The sequence below is a fragment of the Dermochelys coriacea genome, chromosome 11, assembly GCF_009764565.3.
Source record: "Dermochelys coriacea isolate rDerCor1 chromosome 11, rDerCor1.pri.v4, whole genome shotgun sequence".
NCBI lineage: Eukaryota > Metazoa > Chordata > Testudines > Dermochelyidae > Dermochelys > Dermochelys coriacea.
In genome coordinates, this window is record NC_050078.2 from 26,672,295 (window position 1) to 26,688,865 (window position 16,571).

The 16,571-nt window shown below is 38.5% G+C and overlaps 1 protein-coding gene across 11 annotated transcripts in view; it reads left to right on the forward strand.

Annotated features, from left to right (window-relative positions):
• MBD5 (methyl-CpG binding domain protein 5) overlaps positions 1-14,319 on the forward strand; it is a 184,491-nt gene extending 170,172 nt beyond the window's left edge. For 10 of the 11 annotated variants that reach the window (XR_006277934.1, XM_043505101.1, XM_043505097.1 and 7 more), the window contains 2 exons: positions 9,230-9,305; positions 11,684-14,319. Coding sequence is in view for 9 of the 11 variants with exons in the window: in XM_043505101.1 (XP_043361036.1) it covers positions 9,230-9,305; positions 11,684-11,755 (148 nt within the window). In the remaining 2 variants the exon portion in view is untranslated. The remainder of the gene's footprint in view (positions 1-9,229; positions 9,306-11,683) is intronic. The other variant, XR_006277933.1, reaches the window with a different exon arrangement.
• The last annotated feature ends 2,252 nt before the right edge of the window (positions 14,320-16,571 follow it).

The following is a 16,571-nucleotide window of genomic DNA, read 5'->3' on the forward strand; positions in this document are numbered from 1 at the left end:
TAAATACGAACAAGTCATGATCACTTCTGTCTAAATGACCATTAATTTTTAGTTCAGTGATCAGTTCCTCTTTATCTGGTGAGAACAAGGTCTAATAAAGAATTCCCCTATGTGGGTACAACACTTTTTGTGTTAGGAAATAGTCTTCTATAATACTGAGAAATTGCAAGGATGTTTTAGTACTGGTAGTCTGAGACCTCCAGCGTATGTCACTCACATTGAAGTCCCCCATGATCACGCAGGGTTTTCCGCCCCCCCCCCCCGCACACTCACACACTATAGATAGGTGTTTTAGGAGGCAGTCATCCTGTTCCTTTATGTGATTTGGAGGTCTGTAGCAAGCACCAACTAATAGCCCATCTTGTGCTTTATCTTTTAGGACATTGATCCATAAACATTCAAGATCATGTTCTTCTGAGTTATTAGTGACTCAGAAACAGTGCCACTCTCCCTTGCCTTTTGCCCACTCAATCCTTCCTAAATGCTTCCTCTAAACACACGTACAAATTTTGAAGTCGCCATCATTAACAATATCAAAATTAAATGAACTCCCATCCCTAAATCTTTTCCAGAATCTCTTCTCTTCCCATAGTCATACGTTCCCTTCTCAACGAAATGTCTGAGTGAATAAATGAGCTCTGCAGTAAGCCTTGAAGATCAACAGATGTGAGCTCTGAACAGGAGAGGGTGCAAATTCCAGAGTTAAGAACTTTCCATCAAGAACACCCTGCCTTCTTTTCCTAGAGGTATAAATATAGGAACTGGTAGCAAAAGAGTGATCTGAGCTGCCAAAGTAATACAGATAGAGATAGGGAGGAATCTCCCTGTAGTGAGGACTCAATATGGTACAAGGCTGTGTAAACACAAATCAACATCTTCAATTGCACCTGGATGCAGATAGAAAGTCAGTTCTACTTATGGAGAACAGATGTTTTATACTCGCACACATATTCCCTACTGTTGTCACGTCTAAGTAAGCAGGCAGAGAAATGGTTGCTATTTGTCAAGCTAAATGCAATTGAAAATATGCTGATGGCCTCTGATGACACTTGATGATCCAGGATTATCCCTGTATTATGAACTTCCTTGATGAAGAAAGGAGTACTGGTATTCTCTCCCAGTGATTCCTACTGCATTTCTACCATCATCTCTATCTTGTGTATTAAGCTTCAACAGACTTGCTCTCGTCCAGTACACAGTCTCCCTCAGGCATTGAGAAATCAGAGAATATATGTAGCTACAGCTAGAGAGAGAGAGAGAGAGCGCATGCAAGATTAAGATAACAAGTCTAATTCATTGTTGCTTGAACCTCTTCCACCACATCCAGAATCTTGGTGAGCAAAACAGACTGAAACATCACTGATAATAGTGTATTTGTCTCCTATCAGCATAGATCCACTACCAGACTGGTAGCCAATCCGATCAGAATACAATTTATCTTATCCTTGAACAAAATTGAAAATTTTGTAGTGTTACGCCTTTGTTCTGTTCCATAGTGTGTATCACTAGAGTTTTTTGTAGCAGAAACTGATGAATTAAAAATTATTATTTTGGAAGTCTACAGAGTCATAACATTTTATGAGAGTAAATAATTTAGTCAAGCAATAATCATTATTTTAAAAATGTTTCCAGATTATAGCCATGTAACTTGAATATTGGCCTGACAGCCATGATTCCTGATATCTTAAAAATGTTGATGTTAAAAGGCTTTTAGCACAACAGATTGGTTTTATTTACAATTTTAATCCGATTTTAATTATAGTATGTTTTTAGATTTTTTTGTTTTGTTTTGTTTTTGGAAACACGTAGGATATTTTGTTGATAGGTGATGTTATACATTTAAGCGATTTATTTTTATCATTTTATTTTAAAAAATCCATCATTCCTTGACTCTAGTGAATAAAATTAATTTCTTCTACAATTCTTTTAATCAGCCTCTGATATAGTAGTTAACTAAGACAATGACGTCTTTCTCTAAGAAAAAAAACTTTTTTTTACATTAATATATATTGTCCAAGTCATAAAATCATAGAAATTAGCTGCTGAAAGTGAATAAATCATCTAGTCTGCCCCAAGGTGGCAATGCAAAATTCAATGTTATTTGTTTGTTTAACATTTCCAAAGATAATGTCCAGTCTTTTAAGCAGAGGTAGACTGAAATAAATACAATGAATGCCGGTTGGTAGCTTGCAGGCAAGGATGCATAGTTACCTATTAAACATCTTCCTATGCTAATCTGCCTTCTAGTCAGAAAACATGTTATTACCTCTCCAGGAAGCTCTATAGTTAGAGTGGTATTCTGGGTAGAAACAGATGCATGTGTAGGAGTCAACCTATCGATGAGAGACTGCCTTTGAGGGAGTCTGAAACACTTATTTATCTTTGAAGTACCTCCATATGCTGATCTACCTTCTAGGCAGAGAAAACCATTATCTGCTGCAGCGTTGGTCAAATACTTGCTTTCCAAGCCAGATTGAAAGAACATATTATTTGGAAACCTGAGATTTACCATATAGGTAGATTTCCTATTATGAATGCAAAATTATGTCAGTGAAAACAAATACTCATGCTTTTGACACTTTTTTTTTAAATTATTGCTCTATCAGTTTAATTAAATGCCAAATGATTTAGCTGGTGTTCACTGTAAAACCATTAGTCCTATTAAGACATTAATTTAAAGGCTCACAAGGTCTATTTCCCACTTTGGCAGAAGGTATTTGAGAAAGTGGTCACAGAGCAACCCGAGGCACCTGAACCATCAGATTGTTCCTTTCTCTAAAATGAACAACATGGTCTTGTTTCTTTAACCCTCAGTCTTCCTTCCCCCATTCTCTCCATGCTTGTTTATTGTAAATATTCATTGCATCATGTCATAGAATCATAGAATATCAGTGTTGGAAGGGACCTCAGGAGGTCATCTAGTCCAATCCCTGCTCAAAGCAGGACCAATCCCCAACTAAATCATCCCAGCCAGGGCTTTGTCAAGCCTGACTGTAAAAACTTCAAAGGAAGGAGATTCCACCACCTCCCTATGTAATGCATTCCAGTGCTTTATCACCCTCCTAGTGAAAAAGCTTTTCCTAATATCCAACCTAAACCTCCCCCACTGCAACTTGAGACCATTACTCCTTTTTCTGTCATCTGCTACCACTGAGAACAGTCTAGATCCATCCTCTTTGGAACCCTCTTTCAGGTAGTTGAAAGCAGTTATCAAATCCCCCCTCATTCTTCTCTTTTGCAGACTAAATAATCCCAGTTCCCTCAGCCTCTCCTCATAAATCATGTGCTCCAGCCCCCTAATCATTTTTGTTGCTCTCTGCTGAACTCTTTCCAATTTTTCAACATCCTTCTTGTAGTGTGGGGCCCAAAACTGGACACAGTACTCCAGATGAGGCCTCACCAATGTCAAATAGAGGGGAACGATCACATCCCTCAATCTGCTGGCAATACCCCTACTTATACAGCCCAAAATGCCATTGGCCTTCTTGGCAACAAGGGCACACTGTTGACTCGTATCCAGCTTCTCGTCCACTGTAACCCCAGATCCTTTTCTGCAGAACTGCTGCCTAGCCATTCGGTCCCTAGTCTGTAGTGGTGCATGGGATTCTTCCGTTCTAAGTGCAGGACTCTGCACTTGTCCTTGTTGAACCCCATCAGATTTCTTTTGGCCCAGTCCTCTAATTTGTCTAGGTCCCTCTGTATCTGATCCCTACCCTCCAGCATATCTATCACTCATCCCAGTTTAATGTCATCTGCAAAGTTGCTGAGGGTGCAATCCACGCCATCCTCCAGATCATTAATGAAGATATTGAACAAAACTGGCCCCAAGACCAACCCTTGGGGCACTCCGCTTGATAATGGCTGCCAACTAGACATGGAGCCATTGATCACTACCCTTTGAGCCCGACGATCTAGCCTGCTTTCTATGCACTTTATAGTCCATGAATCCAGCCCGTACTTCTTTAACTTGCTGGCAAGAATACTGTGGGAGACCGTATCAAAAGCTTTGATAAAGTCAAGGAATAACATGTCCACTGCTTTCCCCTCTTCCACAGAGCCAGTTATCTCATCATAGAAGGCAATTCGATTAGTCAGGCATGACTTGCCCTTGGTGAATCTATGCTGATGGTTCCTGACCACTTTTCTCTCCTCTAAGTGCTTCAGAATTGATTCCTTGAGGACCCACTCCATGGTTTTTCCAGAGATTGAGGTGAGGCTGACTGGCCTGTAGTTCCCCGGATCCTCCTCCTTCCCTTTTTTAAAGATGGGCACTACATTACCCTTTTTCCAGTCATCCGGGACCTCCCCCGATCGCCATGAGTTTTCAAAGATAATGGCCAATGGCTGTGCAATCGCATCCGCCAACTCCTTTAGCACTCTCGGATGCAGGGCCTCTGGCCCCATTGACTTGTGCTTGTCCAGGTTTTTTAAATAGTCCCGAACCACTTCTTTCTCTACAGAGGGCTGGTCACCTCCTCCCCATGCTGTGCTGCCCAGTGCAGTAGTCTGGGAGCTGACCTTGTTCATGAAGACAGAAGAAAAAAAGCATTGAGTACATTAGCTATTTCCTCATCCTCTGTCACTAGGTTACCTCCCTCATTCAGTAAGATGCCCACACTTTCCTTGACTTTCTTCTTGTTGCTAACATACCTGAAGAAACCCTTCTTGTTGCTCTTAACATCTCTTGCTAGCTGCAACTCCAAGTGTGATTTGGCCTTCCTGATTTCACTCCTGCATGCCCGAGCAATATTTTTTTACTCCTCCCTGGTCGTTTGTTCAATCTTCCACTTCTTGTAAGCTGCTTTTTTGTGTTTAAGATCAGCAAGGATTTCACTGTTAAGCCAAGCTGGTCGCCTGCCATATTTACTATTCTTTCTACACATCGGGATGGTTTGTTCCTGTAACCTCAATAAGGATTCTTTAAAATACAGCCAGCTCTCCTGGACTCCTTTCTCCCTTATGTTATTCTCCCAGGGGATCCTGCCCATCGGTTCCCTGAGGGAGTCAAAGTCTGCTTTTCTGAAGTCCAGGGTCCATATTCTGCTGCTCTCCTTTCTTCCTTGTGTCAGGATCCCTCCAATTTTACTTCCCCTACTAATTCTTCCTGGTTTGTGAGCAGCAGGTCAAGAAGAGCTCTGCCCCTAGTTGGTTCCTCCAGCACTTGCACCAGGAAATTGTCCCCTACACTTTCCAAAAACTTCTTGGATTGTCTTTGCACCGCTGTATTGCTCTCCCAACAGATATCAGGGTGATTGAAGTCTCCCATGAGGACTAAAGCCTGCGATCTAGTAACTTCTGTTAGTTATCAGAAGAAAGCCTCATCCCCCTGGTCCGGTGCTCTATAGCAGACTCCCACCACGACATCACCCTTGTTGTTCACAATTCTAAACTTGATCCAGAGACTCTGTTTCTTTTTCTGCAGTTTCATACTGGAGCTCTGAGCAGTCATACTGCTCTCTTACATACATGCAACTCCCCCACCTTTTCTGCCCTACCTGTCCTTCCTGAACAGTTTATATCCATCCATGACAGTACTCCAGTCATGTGAGTTATCCCACCAAGTCTCTGTTATTCCAATCACATCATAATTCCTTGACTGTGCCAGGACTTCCAGTTCTCCCTGCTTGTTTCCCAGGCTTCTTGCGTAGGCACTTAAGATAACTAGCTGATCATCCCGCTTTCTCAGTATGAGGCAAGAGCCCTCCCCTCTTGCGCTCTCCTGCTCGTGCTTCCTCCCAGTATCCCACTTCCCCACTTACCTCAGAGCTTTGGTCTCCTTCCCCCGGTGAACCTAGTTTAAAGCCCTCCTCACTAGGTTAGTCAGCCTGCTTGCAAAGATGCTCTTCCCTCTCTTTGTTAAGTGGAGCCCGTCTCTGCGTAGCACTTCTCCTTCTTGGAACACTATCCCATGGTCAAAGAATCCAAAGCCTTCTCTCCGACACCACCTGTGTAGCCATTCGTTGACTTCCATGATTTGACGGTCTGTACCTGGGCCTTTTTCTTCCACAAGGAGGATGGACGAGAACACCACTTGCACCTCAAACTCCTTTATCTTTCTTCCCAGAGCCACGTAGTCTGCAGTGATCCGCTCAAGGCCATTCTTGGCAGTATCATTGGTGCCCACGTGGAGAAGCAGGAAGGAGTAGCAATCCGAGGGCTTGATGAGTCTCTGCAGTCTGTCCGTCACATCGTGAATCCTAGTTCCTGGCAAGCAGCAGACTTAGCGGTTTTCCCGGTCGGGGCGGCAGATAGATGACTCAGTCCCCCTGAGGAGGGAGTCCCCGACCACCACCACCCGCCTCCTTCTCTTGGGAGCGGTGGTCGTGGAACCCCATCCCTGGGACAGTCCATCTCATGCCTTCCAATCGGCGGAGTCTCCTTCTGCTCCCTTCCCTCAGATGTATCATCTAGTCCACTCTCCACATTAGTACCTGTGGAGATATGAAAATGGTTGCTTACCTGTATCTGCGTTGCTGGTACATGGATGCTCCCCTTTCTTCTTTTGGAGTTAACATGCTGCCAAATTTCTTCACCGTCCTTCTGTCCCTGCTGCGCAGCCTGCTTTGAATCTTCAGAATGTTGTGTCCGTAGAAGCATATCCTGACGTCTGTCCAGGAAATCTTCAGTTTCTCTTGTGCACCGCAGGGTCGATACTTGTTACTCCAGACCTTGAACCTTATCTTCCAATATGGAGACCAGCTTGCACTTTGTACAGACAAAGTCACTTCTGTCCTGTGAAAGAAAGACAAACGTGGCACATCCTGTGCAGGTAACAATAGCTGAATGCTCACCATCCATATTACCTTCCTTCTAAGAGCTTCCTCAGGTGTTGTTGTAACTACTCAGAGAAGCCTGCAAGATGAAAGCCTCGGTGGGCTCTCCGCAGGCGAACTCCCTGTGTTCACTGCTCAGCTGGTTCGCAGCTGACTGGCTTTTTATAACAGTCAGGCTCACTCCAGGCTCACTTGGAACAGACGTGTCTAAGGGCTTGTTTAGAAATAGATGTTACATTAAACTTGTTTTTTAAAGCAAGTTAGTTAAACCAATTTAAATCCCTGATTTAGTAGTTCAGTTTAAAAGTGGCTTATTTCAATTTAGTTTAAATCTGTTCCTAATCAATATAAGACAGGTTTATATTAGTTTAAGAATCTCCACATAGCTTTTTGCACTGGTTTAACCAAATCAATTTTTAAATCAAACATTTAGTTAATCGGTGCAACTTTGCATGTAGATAAGTCTTTCAGGCAGGCAATGAGTCTTTCAGGCAGGAGTCATGTCTTTCTGTCTGTTCTGTAAAAGTGCCTAGCATGCATAACAAAAATGGGTGGAATGTGGGAATTTTTATGCACTCCATTTAGTCCAAGCCTGGGTATAGTACAGACAAGATGTTAGCATGTGTCATGGAATATTTTCTTTAGGTAATTGATGAGACACAGCTCTCCCTGCTCTTTATATGGGATCTAGCAGTTGCTTTTGATAGTTACTGAACTCAATATGTGGACAAGCTGGGGTGGATGGAATTACTGTAGAATGGTTCTTTTTTTCTTTTTTTCCATGCTGCTGTCAGGACAGTACTCCTTTTGAACCCTTGTCTGTCTTCGGTTGGGGTGGGGCGTCCAGTCATGGCCCAGGTAGCATAATTTATCTTTCTTAAAGCAAAAAAAAAAAAAGTGATTTTTTTAAAAATGCTGAAATGTAAAAGGGGATTGTTCCATGGATTATGCGCTTGGCCGTGCACTGCTGAAATGAAGAAGGATCATGCCAATGCTTAGGGTACTAGCTAGGGCCTCCAGCTGCATGGGTGCAGTTCCCTGCTCAGCCACAGACTCCATGTGTGACGTGGAGCAAATCAGTGAGGTCTCTTTGCCCTAGTTCTCCATCTGTAAAATGTGGAAATAATAGCATCTCATGGGGCTTTTGTGAAGATAAATACATTCAAGACTGCGAGGTGCTCAGATACTACAGCAATGGGGCCATGTAAGTACCAGAGACAGATAAATATTAGATCAAGTGGCCAATCTCCAGGGCTATCAGTCTGCTACCTCTCAAATTCACTTTATTTTTTTATCCAGCTACAAATGTAAAGTGCTGTGTCTAGATTTCAATTTTAATTTATTCCACTGGATACTAAAAATAAAGCCCAGTTGAACATATAAGCCTAGGAGCTTAAAAAGTTGTCAACAAATTATGTTTGGTGCAATGCGGGAATGACCCTAATAATGTGTTTGAAATACTGTTTGATAATTTGACACTTCTGGGAGTGCCAGTCACAAAGCCACAAAAATATGACCCAGAATGCTGAGTGTGGTGTTTAAAATGGAAAACTACTTTTAATAAATATAATGCACATAAACTGAATCCGTGAGTGTAATATTTGGAAGTGAACTGAGCAGCACAGTGATTTGGCTAAAAACAGTGGGCGACAGTGTGTGTGACTGCCACGATTCAGAGCAGCAATGGGACTTCTCTCCTATGGCTAACTAAAGGTAGAGACACACTCACACTTGAGCTCCAAGTATTTGGGGAAAATGAAAACCTTGCAAAACAGTGTCATTCTCCAGGTGGATGTCAGCCTGTATTATTTTTCAACAGCCCTCTTGTGAAGTACTAATGTAGCCTCCAGCTACAGAGTAAATGCAATATGAGAGGCAGGTAAAAGCAGGCCAGCATTAAGGGTTAGTCAGTTCTCTGTCATTCTTTGAAGTAGCCCAAAATAACTGAATCTTAAGGGAATGACAGTTCTTTGGCATGCAGGTCAAGTTCATGAAAGAGATGCTGTTCTGTAATACCTGTTGCTCTCTTAACAAAAAACAAACTTTAACACTGACAGCTAAGTCAAATAGCACAACATGCCACATTTTGCATTTAAACACAGAAAATCAATCTAGTGATGATATCATGTGCTTTTGCATTCTGTTTATAGATATCTTTTCTCTTGTGGATATTTTAATTCCTGTTTAATTTATAAAAGTCTTATCTTTAAAAATAAAGTAAATAAAACAAAGGAGTAGCACAAGCCTATATTTTAAAGGAGAACACATATATGGGCCATAACTTACTCTTATTATTTGCACAAATGGTTCCTTGGCTGTCAATGGGAGATCTATATGCTCAATGAAGTTAGTAGAATATGGGTTATTTATGTATGTATTTTGATTATCTACAGTCTTTGAAAATGGGGTATTTCCATTGAAAACAAATATTAACAGATTTTTTTTTTTCATTCTAGAAGCGGAAAGCTAAATAACCATTTAGAAGCTGCTATACATGAGGCCATGAGTGAGCTGGACAAAATGTCTGGGAATGTAAGTCTCCTTGCTTTCTAGTTACATAGGTTTTTATTGTGTGAGGTTTTTTTTTTTTAATTTTTGTGACGTTTTCAAGCTATCGCAGTTTTTGTAATTATTACGATTTAACAACTTAAAAGTTGAAAGATTTATAATTTCGGTTAGATTGTAACTACTCTGCATTATTGCTGTCCACCCACTGTAATTATTGGACATATCTTTCATGTATGAGGCCGACCAATATTTTGAACAGATCCTGAACTCCCACTAATATGCCTGGAGTTTTGCCTGAGTAAGGAGTGCAAGAATTAGACCCAATTGTTTTCCAAGTTTGTATATCAAGATGTTGAAAGTACATTTAAAAAAATCTTTTGACTGTAACACTCCAGTGAATAATCTTAATCTAACATGAAATGAAAAATATCATAGGAAGTAAATTAAGATGAACAAATTTAACATCAGAACCTGACTGTGCTTGTTTTATTTTTTGTTTCAACTTTTATTTTGTGGCATACAGACAAAAGAAATCTCTGATAATGTAATACACTTTTAAAATACATTTGGAGGTTTTTTGTACTCTTATTATAACAGAAGTCCATGCAGATGATTAAAAATTAAGTACAATACATTAAAATACTCAAAACTTCTAATTAATATTTTAGTAAGTATTAATGGTTTTGCTTTTAAAATAAAATTGATTTTTTCCTATATTCTAAACCTCAACCCTGAAAAACTTATGCACATGCTTAATTTTACACAATCAATAAGGCTTAAATGGATCTCTTTATGGTGCATAAAATTATGCATATGCAGAAATCTTTTCGGGATTGGCACCTTAGACTTGGTTTTAGTACCATCTGGAAATAATATTAGTAATACTGTCTGCATCTCTTGCTGTCTGCTTTGAATTGTTGATAAAACTGAACCTTTTGGTTGTTAGTTTTACTAATACAGAATTATGGGTTTTCATCTAACTCAATGGCACTTTTGCAACTGACTGCAGGGGAGGTAAGATCTGATCATAGGTCTCTATAAGACCATCTATCCTACAAATATAACCAAAGCAGGGGATCTGGGTATGATACAGTTGGCCTCTAACCCTGTTACATCACAGTTAAAAATGTTTGCCTGGGCAGTTTCTATTGTATCCATGTCATATAGCTTTCATCCAGTTATGCAACCCAAATGAAACAGATACATGCTACAACTCTTAACTATGATACAAGCTGAGTCAGGGAGAAACTGTGCTGTAATCAGGTTCCCTGACCAGGTTGTTTTTGTTGTGTTGACAAGCCTGATGTAACAAATTTAGTATCCTAAAATAATCTCTCGTGAGCTACTTTGTCACAAAATCCTTAATCAGAATGAGGTTTATTTTCATAAATAGTATGATGATTGGGAATAATAGGGTCAGAAAATCATAAGACACCAAATGTAGTTCTTGCACATTTTGAAATAAGCTTTTTTTAATTATCACTGTTCAGGCAGGACTAGTAAATTTTAAATGTAACACATGTACAGTTCAATTGACATAGAGCATAACTGATGCTAGCAATAACATCTGTTGAATATATGATAAAATTCTTCAAGACAGCTAGAATTTAAGAAATATGATCATGACAAAGAAATTTTTTCATATTGTTCAAGGATTTGTAGTTTTTGATTAACTGTTATTTGTAATCTACAGATTGCTTTTTTCCAGAATACATAGCCTCACTTCTACCAACAGATGGTGGTGGTGGTATTCCATATAAAACAGCAGTACATTGTTCTGCATTCCATTTCTCATAGCTGTGTTATAAATGTGTTTAATAGTTTTATATGATCATGATCTTTCCTCCCAGCTTTCAACTTGGAAGTAATAATAGACATTCAATGGAAAAATAAGTGATTTAAAACATTTTCACATGCTAATTAATCTACTGTTCAACTTGAAATTGATGATGATGGATGAAAACAGTTTGCACAAAATAGTTTATCCCTTAAATTCATGTCTCTGGTAGTGCTGTAAGTCTCTCTCTGTTTCCACATTCTGTTTCCCAATATATCCCTCTTTCTTTCTGCTGTTATCCCAGTTTTGTAAACAGTTTCCCCTGGAGCCTAACATTATTACTGCTTTGTGCTTCAGTTCCTTGTACACTATATAGTGATGTGTAAGTGGTATCTTTCTCCTGAGACTTGAGGTATCCACACTGTGACACCTATGTTCAACCCCTGTCAGCCCAGAGCTTAATGTTCTTGAGTTTACTTCTAATTCTGCTTTTAATGTGGAAAATTAAAAGCTGTATCACCAGGGAAGCATAATAACTTTTCAAACAATACTGTAATTGATTGATCACCAACAGGTTGCTGTATTTAATTTTCTATGCTAACCTTTTCATATACTTATTTTCTAGGTACACCAAATCCCACAGGGTGACAGACAGGTGAAACCTCCAAAACCGAAGAGGAGGAAGATCTCTAGATAACATTGAATGTCTTTGTTACTAGTCCAGTACTTATCAAATTGAACATGCACATAAATCAGTATATAGGTATTGATATAGATATTATATCAATATTTATATCAAGGACAGATAGATACCATCACAGGGTGCTAAGCGAAATAGGGGTACAATATTTTTGTTGATCATGTGGGATAGTTAATGCTGGATAAACCAATCAGATTCCTTGAAAGACAACAGTAAAAATGTCAGATGATTACTGAATTTTTTCTATAATACTAAAATTGTGATTATAAAAATAGTCCAAATGTTTCTGATAAATTTTCATTGTGTATATAGATAATACAGAATTTCATGGTGATATCTGAAATGTAAATATTGTACAATATTGTCATGTACAAGCGTACCTAATGCACACTTTATCTTTTATTGTACAAAAAAATAGTGTACAAAATTCTTTGGTTTCTATTGAGTACACATACAAGAGACTACCAGTGTAAAGTGATAAATAAAAATACAGCCTAAATGCTTTTATATGATAATGTAAAAGATGCTGTTTTTGTATTTAACAGCAGAGAAAAGGCATGATTATGTAATACCTTAATTATGACATACACTTCACACCACTGAGTGTTCATTTATATTGTCTGTTTGGAATGAACCTTGCCTGGAAGTACTGTACTCCATTTCAGGTCTCTGTAGGAGAGTGCAACCTTGCAGATTCCTAAAGGGATGTGGGATCACAGGTCTAATTAAGAATTCAAAAGCTGCAACCACTGGTTGCATTTTATTTACTTAAGTTTTAAAGTAGAATGCTGTAGATTTTTTTATTAAAATAAAAAAAAGCTTAGATGGAATATTTTAGTCAGCCATTTCTGTAGTTGAAGTTTCATAGCCACCTTCTAAACTAAGCAATTTATACCACCATTGACTTTGAACTCCCCCCAAACCCTATATTTGTTAACCAAGGTTATTTAGCCTGATTAAACATTCTGTTTACATATATGAGGGAATGGCCCTATTTTGAAAATATGAGTGTTAATGTTGATTACAATTTGATTTTGCAATGGAATAAAAGGGTATGCTCCACAGCGTTCCTAAAAAATAATTCTAGTATCCCTCATACAGTATTATTAAACTAGAAGTTAAAGGTGGCTTAAAAAACTATTAGCAACAGTAATTTTATCAGTATTATGTAACATATCAGATTTATTTTATTTAAAAAGAATTATTTATACCCTTAACAGATTCTTATATATATTAATGTGGCTGAAATGTGCAGGTTAAATCTATTAACAAAATTATTTATGTTATATTAAGTGAATAATGTGAAACATGTAGAAAGGAAGTAATACACTACAGATAAACAAGCCTAATGCTGTGAGCCATTGTAAAAATAACAAAAAGTTAATAAGTGTAGCACATCATCATTATTTTTTTCAATTTTTTCACATTGTGGTGGTGGTACACCCCCCTTCCCAAAGTAAATTCTCATTTTGCCCTGCCTTGTTCCAAAATGGAGTCCTTAAGATGGACCTCTTCATCTGGGAACCACCACATCTTTAACCTGGAATTCCTTTTTTCTGGAATGGCATCCTGTAGTTAAGACTGTTAGAAATCAGCATCCTCTGAGGCTGATGACCTTGACACTCTATTGATAACCACCAGTTGGCTCTTGTACAGTGAGTAACTATTCCTCTTCCCATTGACTTTCCCCAGAACTCAAACTCAATTATCTGTGTGACATGACTGAGATCCACTGGCCCAGAGAATAAAGAGACCTGAGGACATTTCCAAACTCAGCTTTCTTGTGCCACAGCACATAGCACTACCACTGGGCTAACCTACTTTTTCATGTCTCATACAGACAGCTCTTTCTTTTTCCCCCACCCCAACCTGATGGAATGCAATTAGCTACACTAAGCTACAGTGGCCTGGAGGCAGGAACCCTTCCTTCTGCTGGGTAGGTTCATTTGTCTTTTGTGTAATGGCAGGACAGACTGCCATGGTCCTACATGCAAACTCATGTGAAGTGATCTTTTGTGTAGTTTAGTTAACACTTTTTTTGTTACAAGTTGATGTGTTTGTTATGTTTAAAGAGTTAATGTTGTCCATTTTTCGTATCAGCCTGCTTTTCTGCTGTTTTGTCTACACAATAATTTTATTCATAAATACGTGTGTGTGTGTGTGCGCGCGTGTGTGTGCGTGCGTGTGCATTTGTTTATATTTAGTTTGGTTTTTTTACCTTTTGCTTTTCTGTCCTAACACTGAGTTTGTATTGACCAACCCTTTTTTTGACATTTTAACTAATTAGGTTTGTACTTTCTCACCAATGTATACTTTACATTAGTAGACGATGTAAAGTATTTTTGTGCACTTGATTTCATTGATTAATAATGGCATTGATGTGGGTGCTAGGAATAGTTTGTTTCAGTCCATACAGGTTTTTTTTCTCTTTTAGAGTTTTTATGGTTTCATGTAAGCAGTTAATGTAAATATTGTGAGCATTACAGGTCATGCAGTGTTGTAACATTTTAAAAAATGTTGCACCTACTTTACAATTAAAAAACTGGTCACTCATACTTGAATTTTGCCCATAGAGCCATTTCTTTCTCTTTGCATTAAAGCATAATATAGTTTTTTGATGGAGGCCAAGACCTTCTTTCTACATTATTATTTTTTGTTTAACAAATCTATATTTTTTCTAATAGAAGACTTAAAATGAAAAATTTTAAAAATACTTTTTGCCTAGTTTCTAATTTAAGAGAGTACTCCTATATTTAGAGGGTGACAAAATACCCCATTTTGGAAAGTGGAATAATATTTTAATTGTCATTAATTTGGCACTGTCATGTTACCCTGTGAACCTTAGGTGACTGATGAAAGTGAGCCCACAAGAGGAATTAGTTTTTAATTAGCTTAATTATTTAAAATTTGTATGGTGTTTTGAGGATACAAAGTATCCTCATTATTATTTATTTATTTATTTATTATGCTTTATTTATCAAGTGGGTTGTAGTATGTTGAGTCATTCCAAATGATATAAAAATCAAAAGTATTATTCCTCTTTCTATCATGGTGCATTTTCAAACACCGTTTAAGAAAAAATATTTCCATTCATTTCAATGGACTTTCTTTGTATTCCTGCTTCCGACAAAAAAATTATTGCTGGAATCAGCTGTGAAAATAGCTTTCCCATAGCCCAACAAACAAACAACACATTTTGGATGTGCCAGGTCTATTATACTCAGTCTAAGATTTAAAGTGCTGCTCTTCTTTTAAAAAAAAAAAAAAAATCAAATGTTAAGTTATTTACTAAGTCAGTTTTGCAGAAGGCTTAGAAGTAATGCGCTATCATCTGAGTCCTGGAGTTTGATGAAATAGAGGGTTCGTGGTGGACTGAATTACCTTAGAAATACTACCTTTCTTAGTTACAGTTTGTATTTTGCTATGTAGGGTTGTAATGTGAGAATTCCAGCAGAGCACTAGCATAAAAATGCTTTTCTATTAAAAAAAAAAATCCATTCTAGTCTTACTAAGAATTAGAAAAAAATTAATATCAGTTTTGTAATTTTTGATAAAGTTGTCGATATGATTAAATCACCAAAAAAAGTCACTGTGATGTTCTCTTCGGGGCAGGGACCATGTCTTCCTTTATGTTTATAAAATTCCTAGCACAGTGGGACCCTGATCTTGAATGGGGTCATTGGCTGCTACCATAGTATTAAATATTAGATAATGTTACAGTTAAGTAAAATACACAAAACACAAAAAACACAAGAGAATTCACAAATGAGAGTGAAAATCGGATTCCTTATCCTTAGTTTATCTGTTGTACCCAGCTATTACCACACAGATGTAAAATCATCCAGGTAAGTTTAGAAAATAGATGCCTGATCAGCTGTTGATTCTTTTACCCACAAAAACCAGGATAGTCTGTCTTAAGTCAAAACATAACTGCTGCTTTAACAGTGTTTTTGGTTATTTCCCTTTGCTGTGTTTTTAACGGTATTAACTGAAATCTTCAGTTCACATTTCAAAATTCCCTCAGTAAGTATCTTTAACCAATAGGCATTAGCATCTGATGTTGTGTACTGGTAAAACATAAAACATATATGATAGACACACTGTCAGATTCAGTGCAAACACAGTTCAACTCAGTGGGGTTATTTACACATGTCAGAAATAGACATGAGCAGACCTTGTATGAGGAGTTCTCCAAAAGGATCTCGTAATGGAATTTGTCACTGATCATCCAGGGTTTGCCTACACATACCACACAAACCATGGGGGCCCCTCTGCCAATCCTAGAAAATTTCTAGCTCTCTGTGGGAAGCAGCTCCCCCAACTGCTGGATCTGGGCACCCCACCCCTCCCATTCCCTGCCAGCAGAGTACTGTACTATCAAGGTCTCCCCCTGGCCTCAGGGGCAGGGTTTGTCTGTGGAAAAGATAAGAGCTCTGGCTAAAAAAAAAAAATTATGACAGCCCTCAGCTATAGAGGCTAGCTCCTTTGTTACATAAATATCCATCAGTCTTGTATTGAAAGATTGGGTTTATTCAAAAGAGATTATGAGAATTTTGACTGCCCGTAAAGGGTATTGCCCTAATAAACCTTGCCCAGTTAGAAGTGCAACAGAAGTTCTGCCTTTGTGGTTTAAAGGCAAAGAGCCTGATTTTCAATGACCTGCACTTTGGGCAGTCGTTTACACTAGTGTGCAAAGTAGTGTAAACCATGACCCAGTCAGAATGATAGGTTATTGCACTTGTGTAAATGAGTATACAAGAGGCAGGGCAATGGAGAATCAGGTCCAGCCTCTTTGCTTCGCTCTCTCTTTACC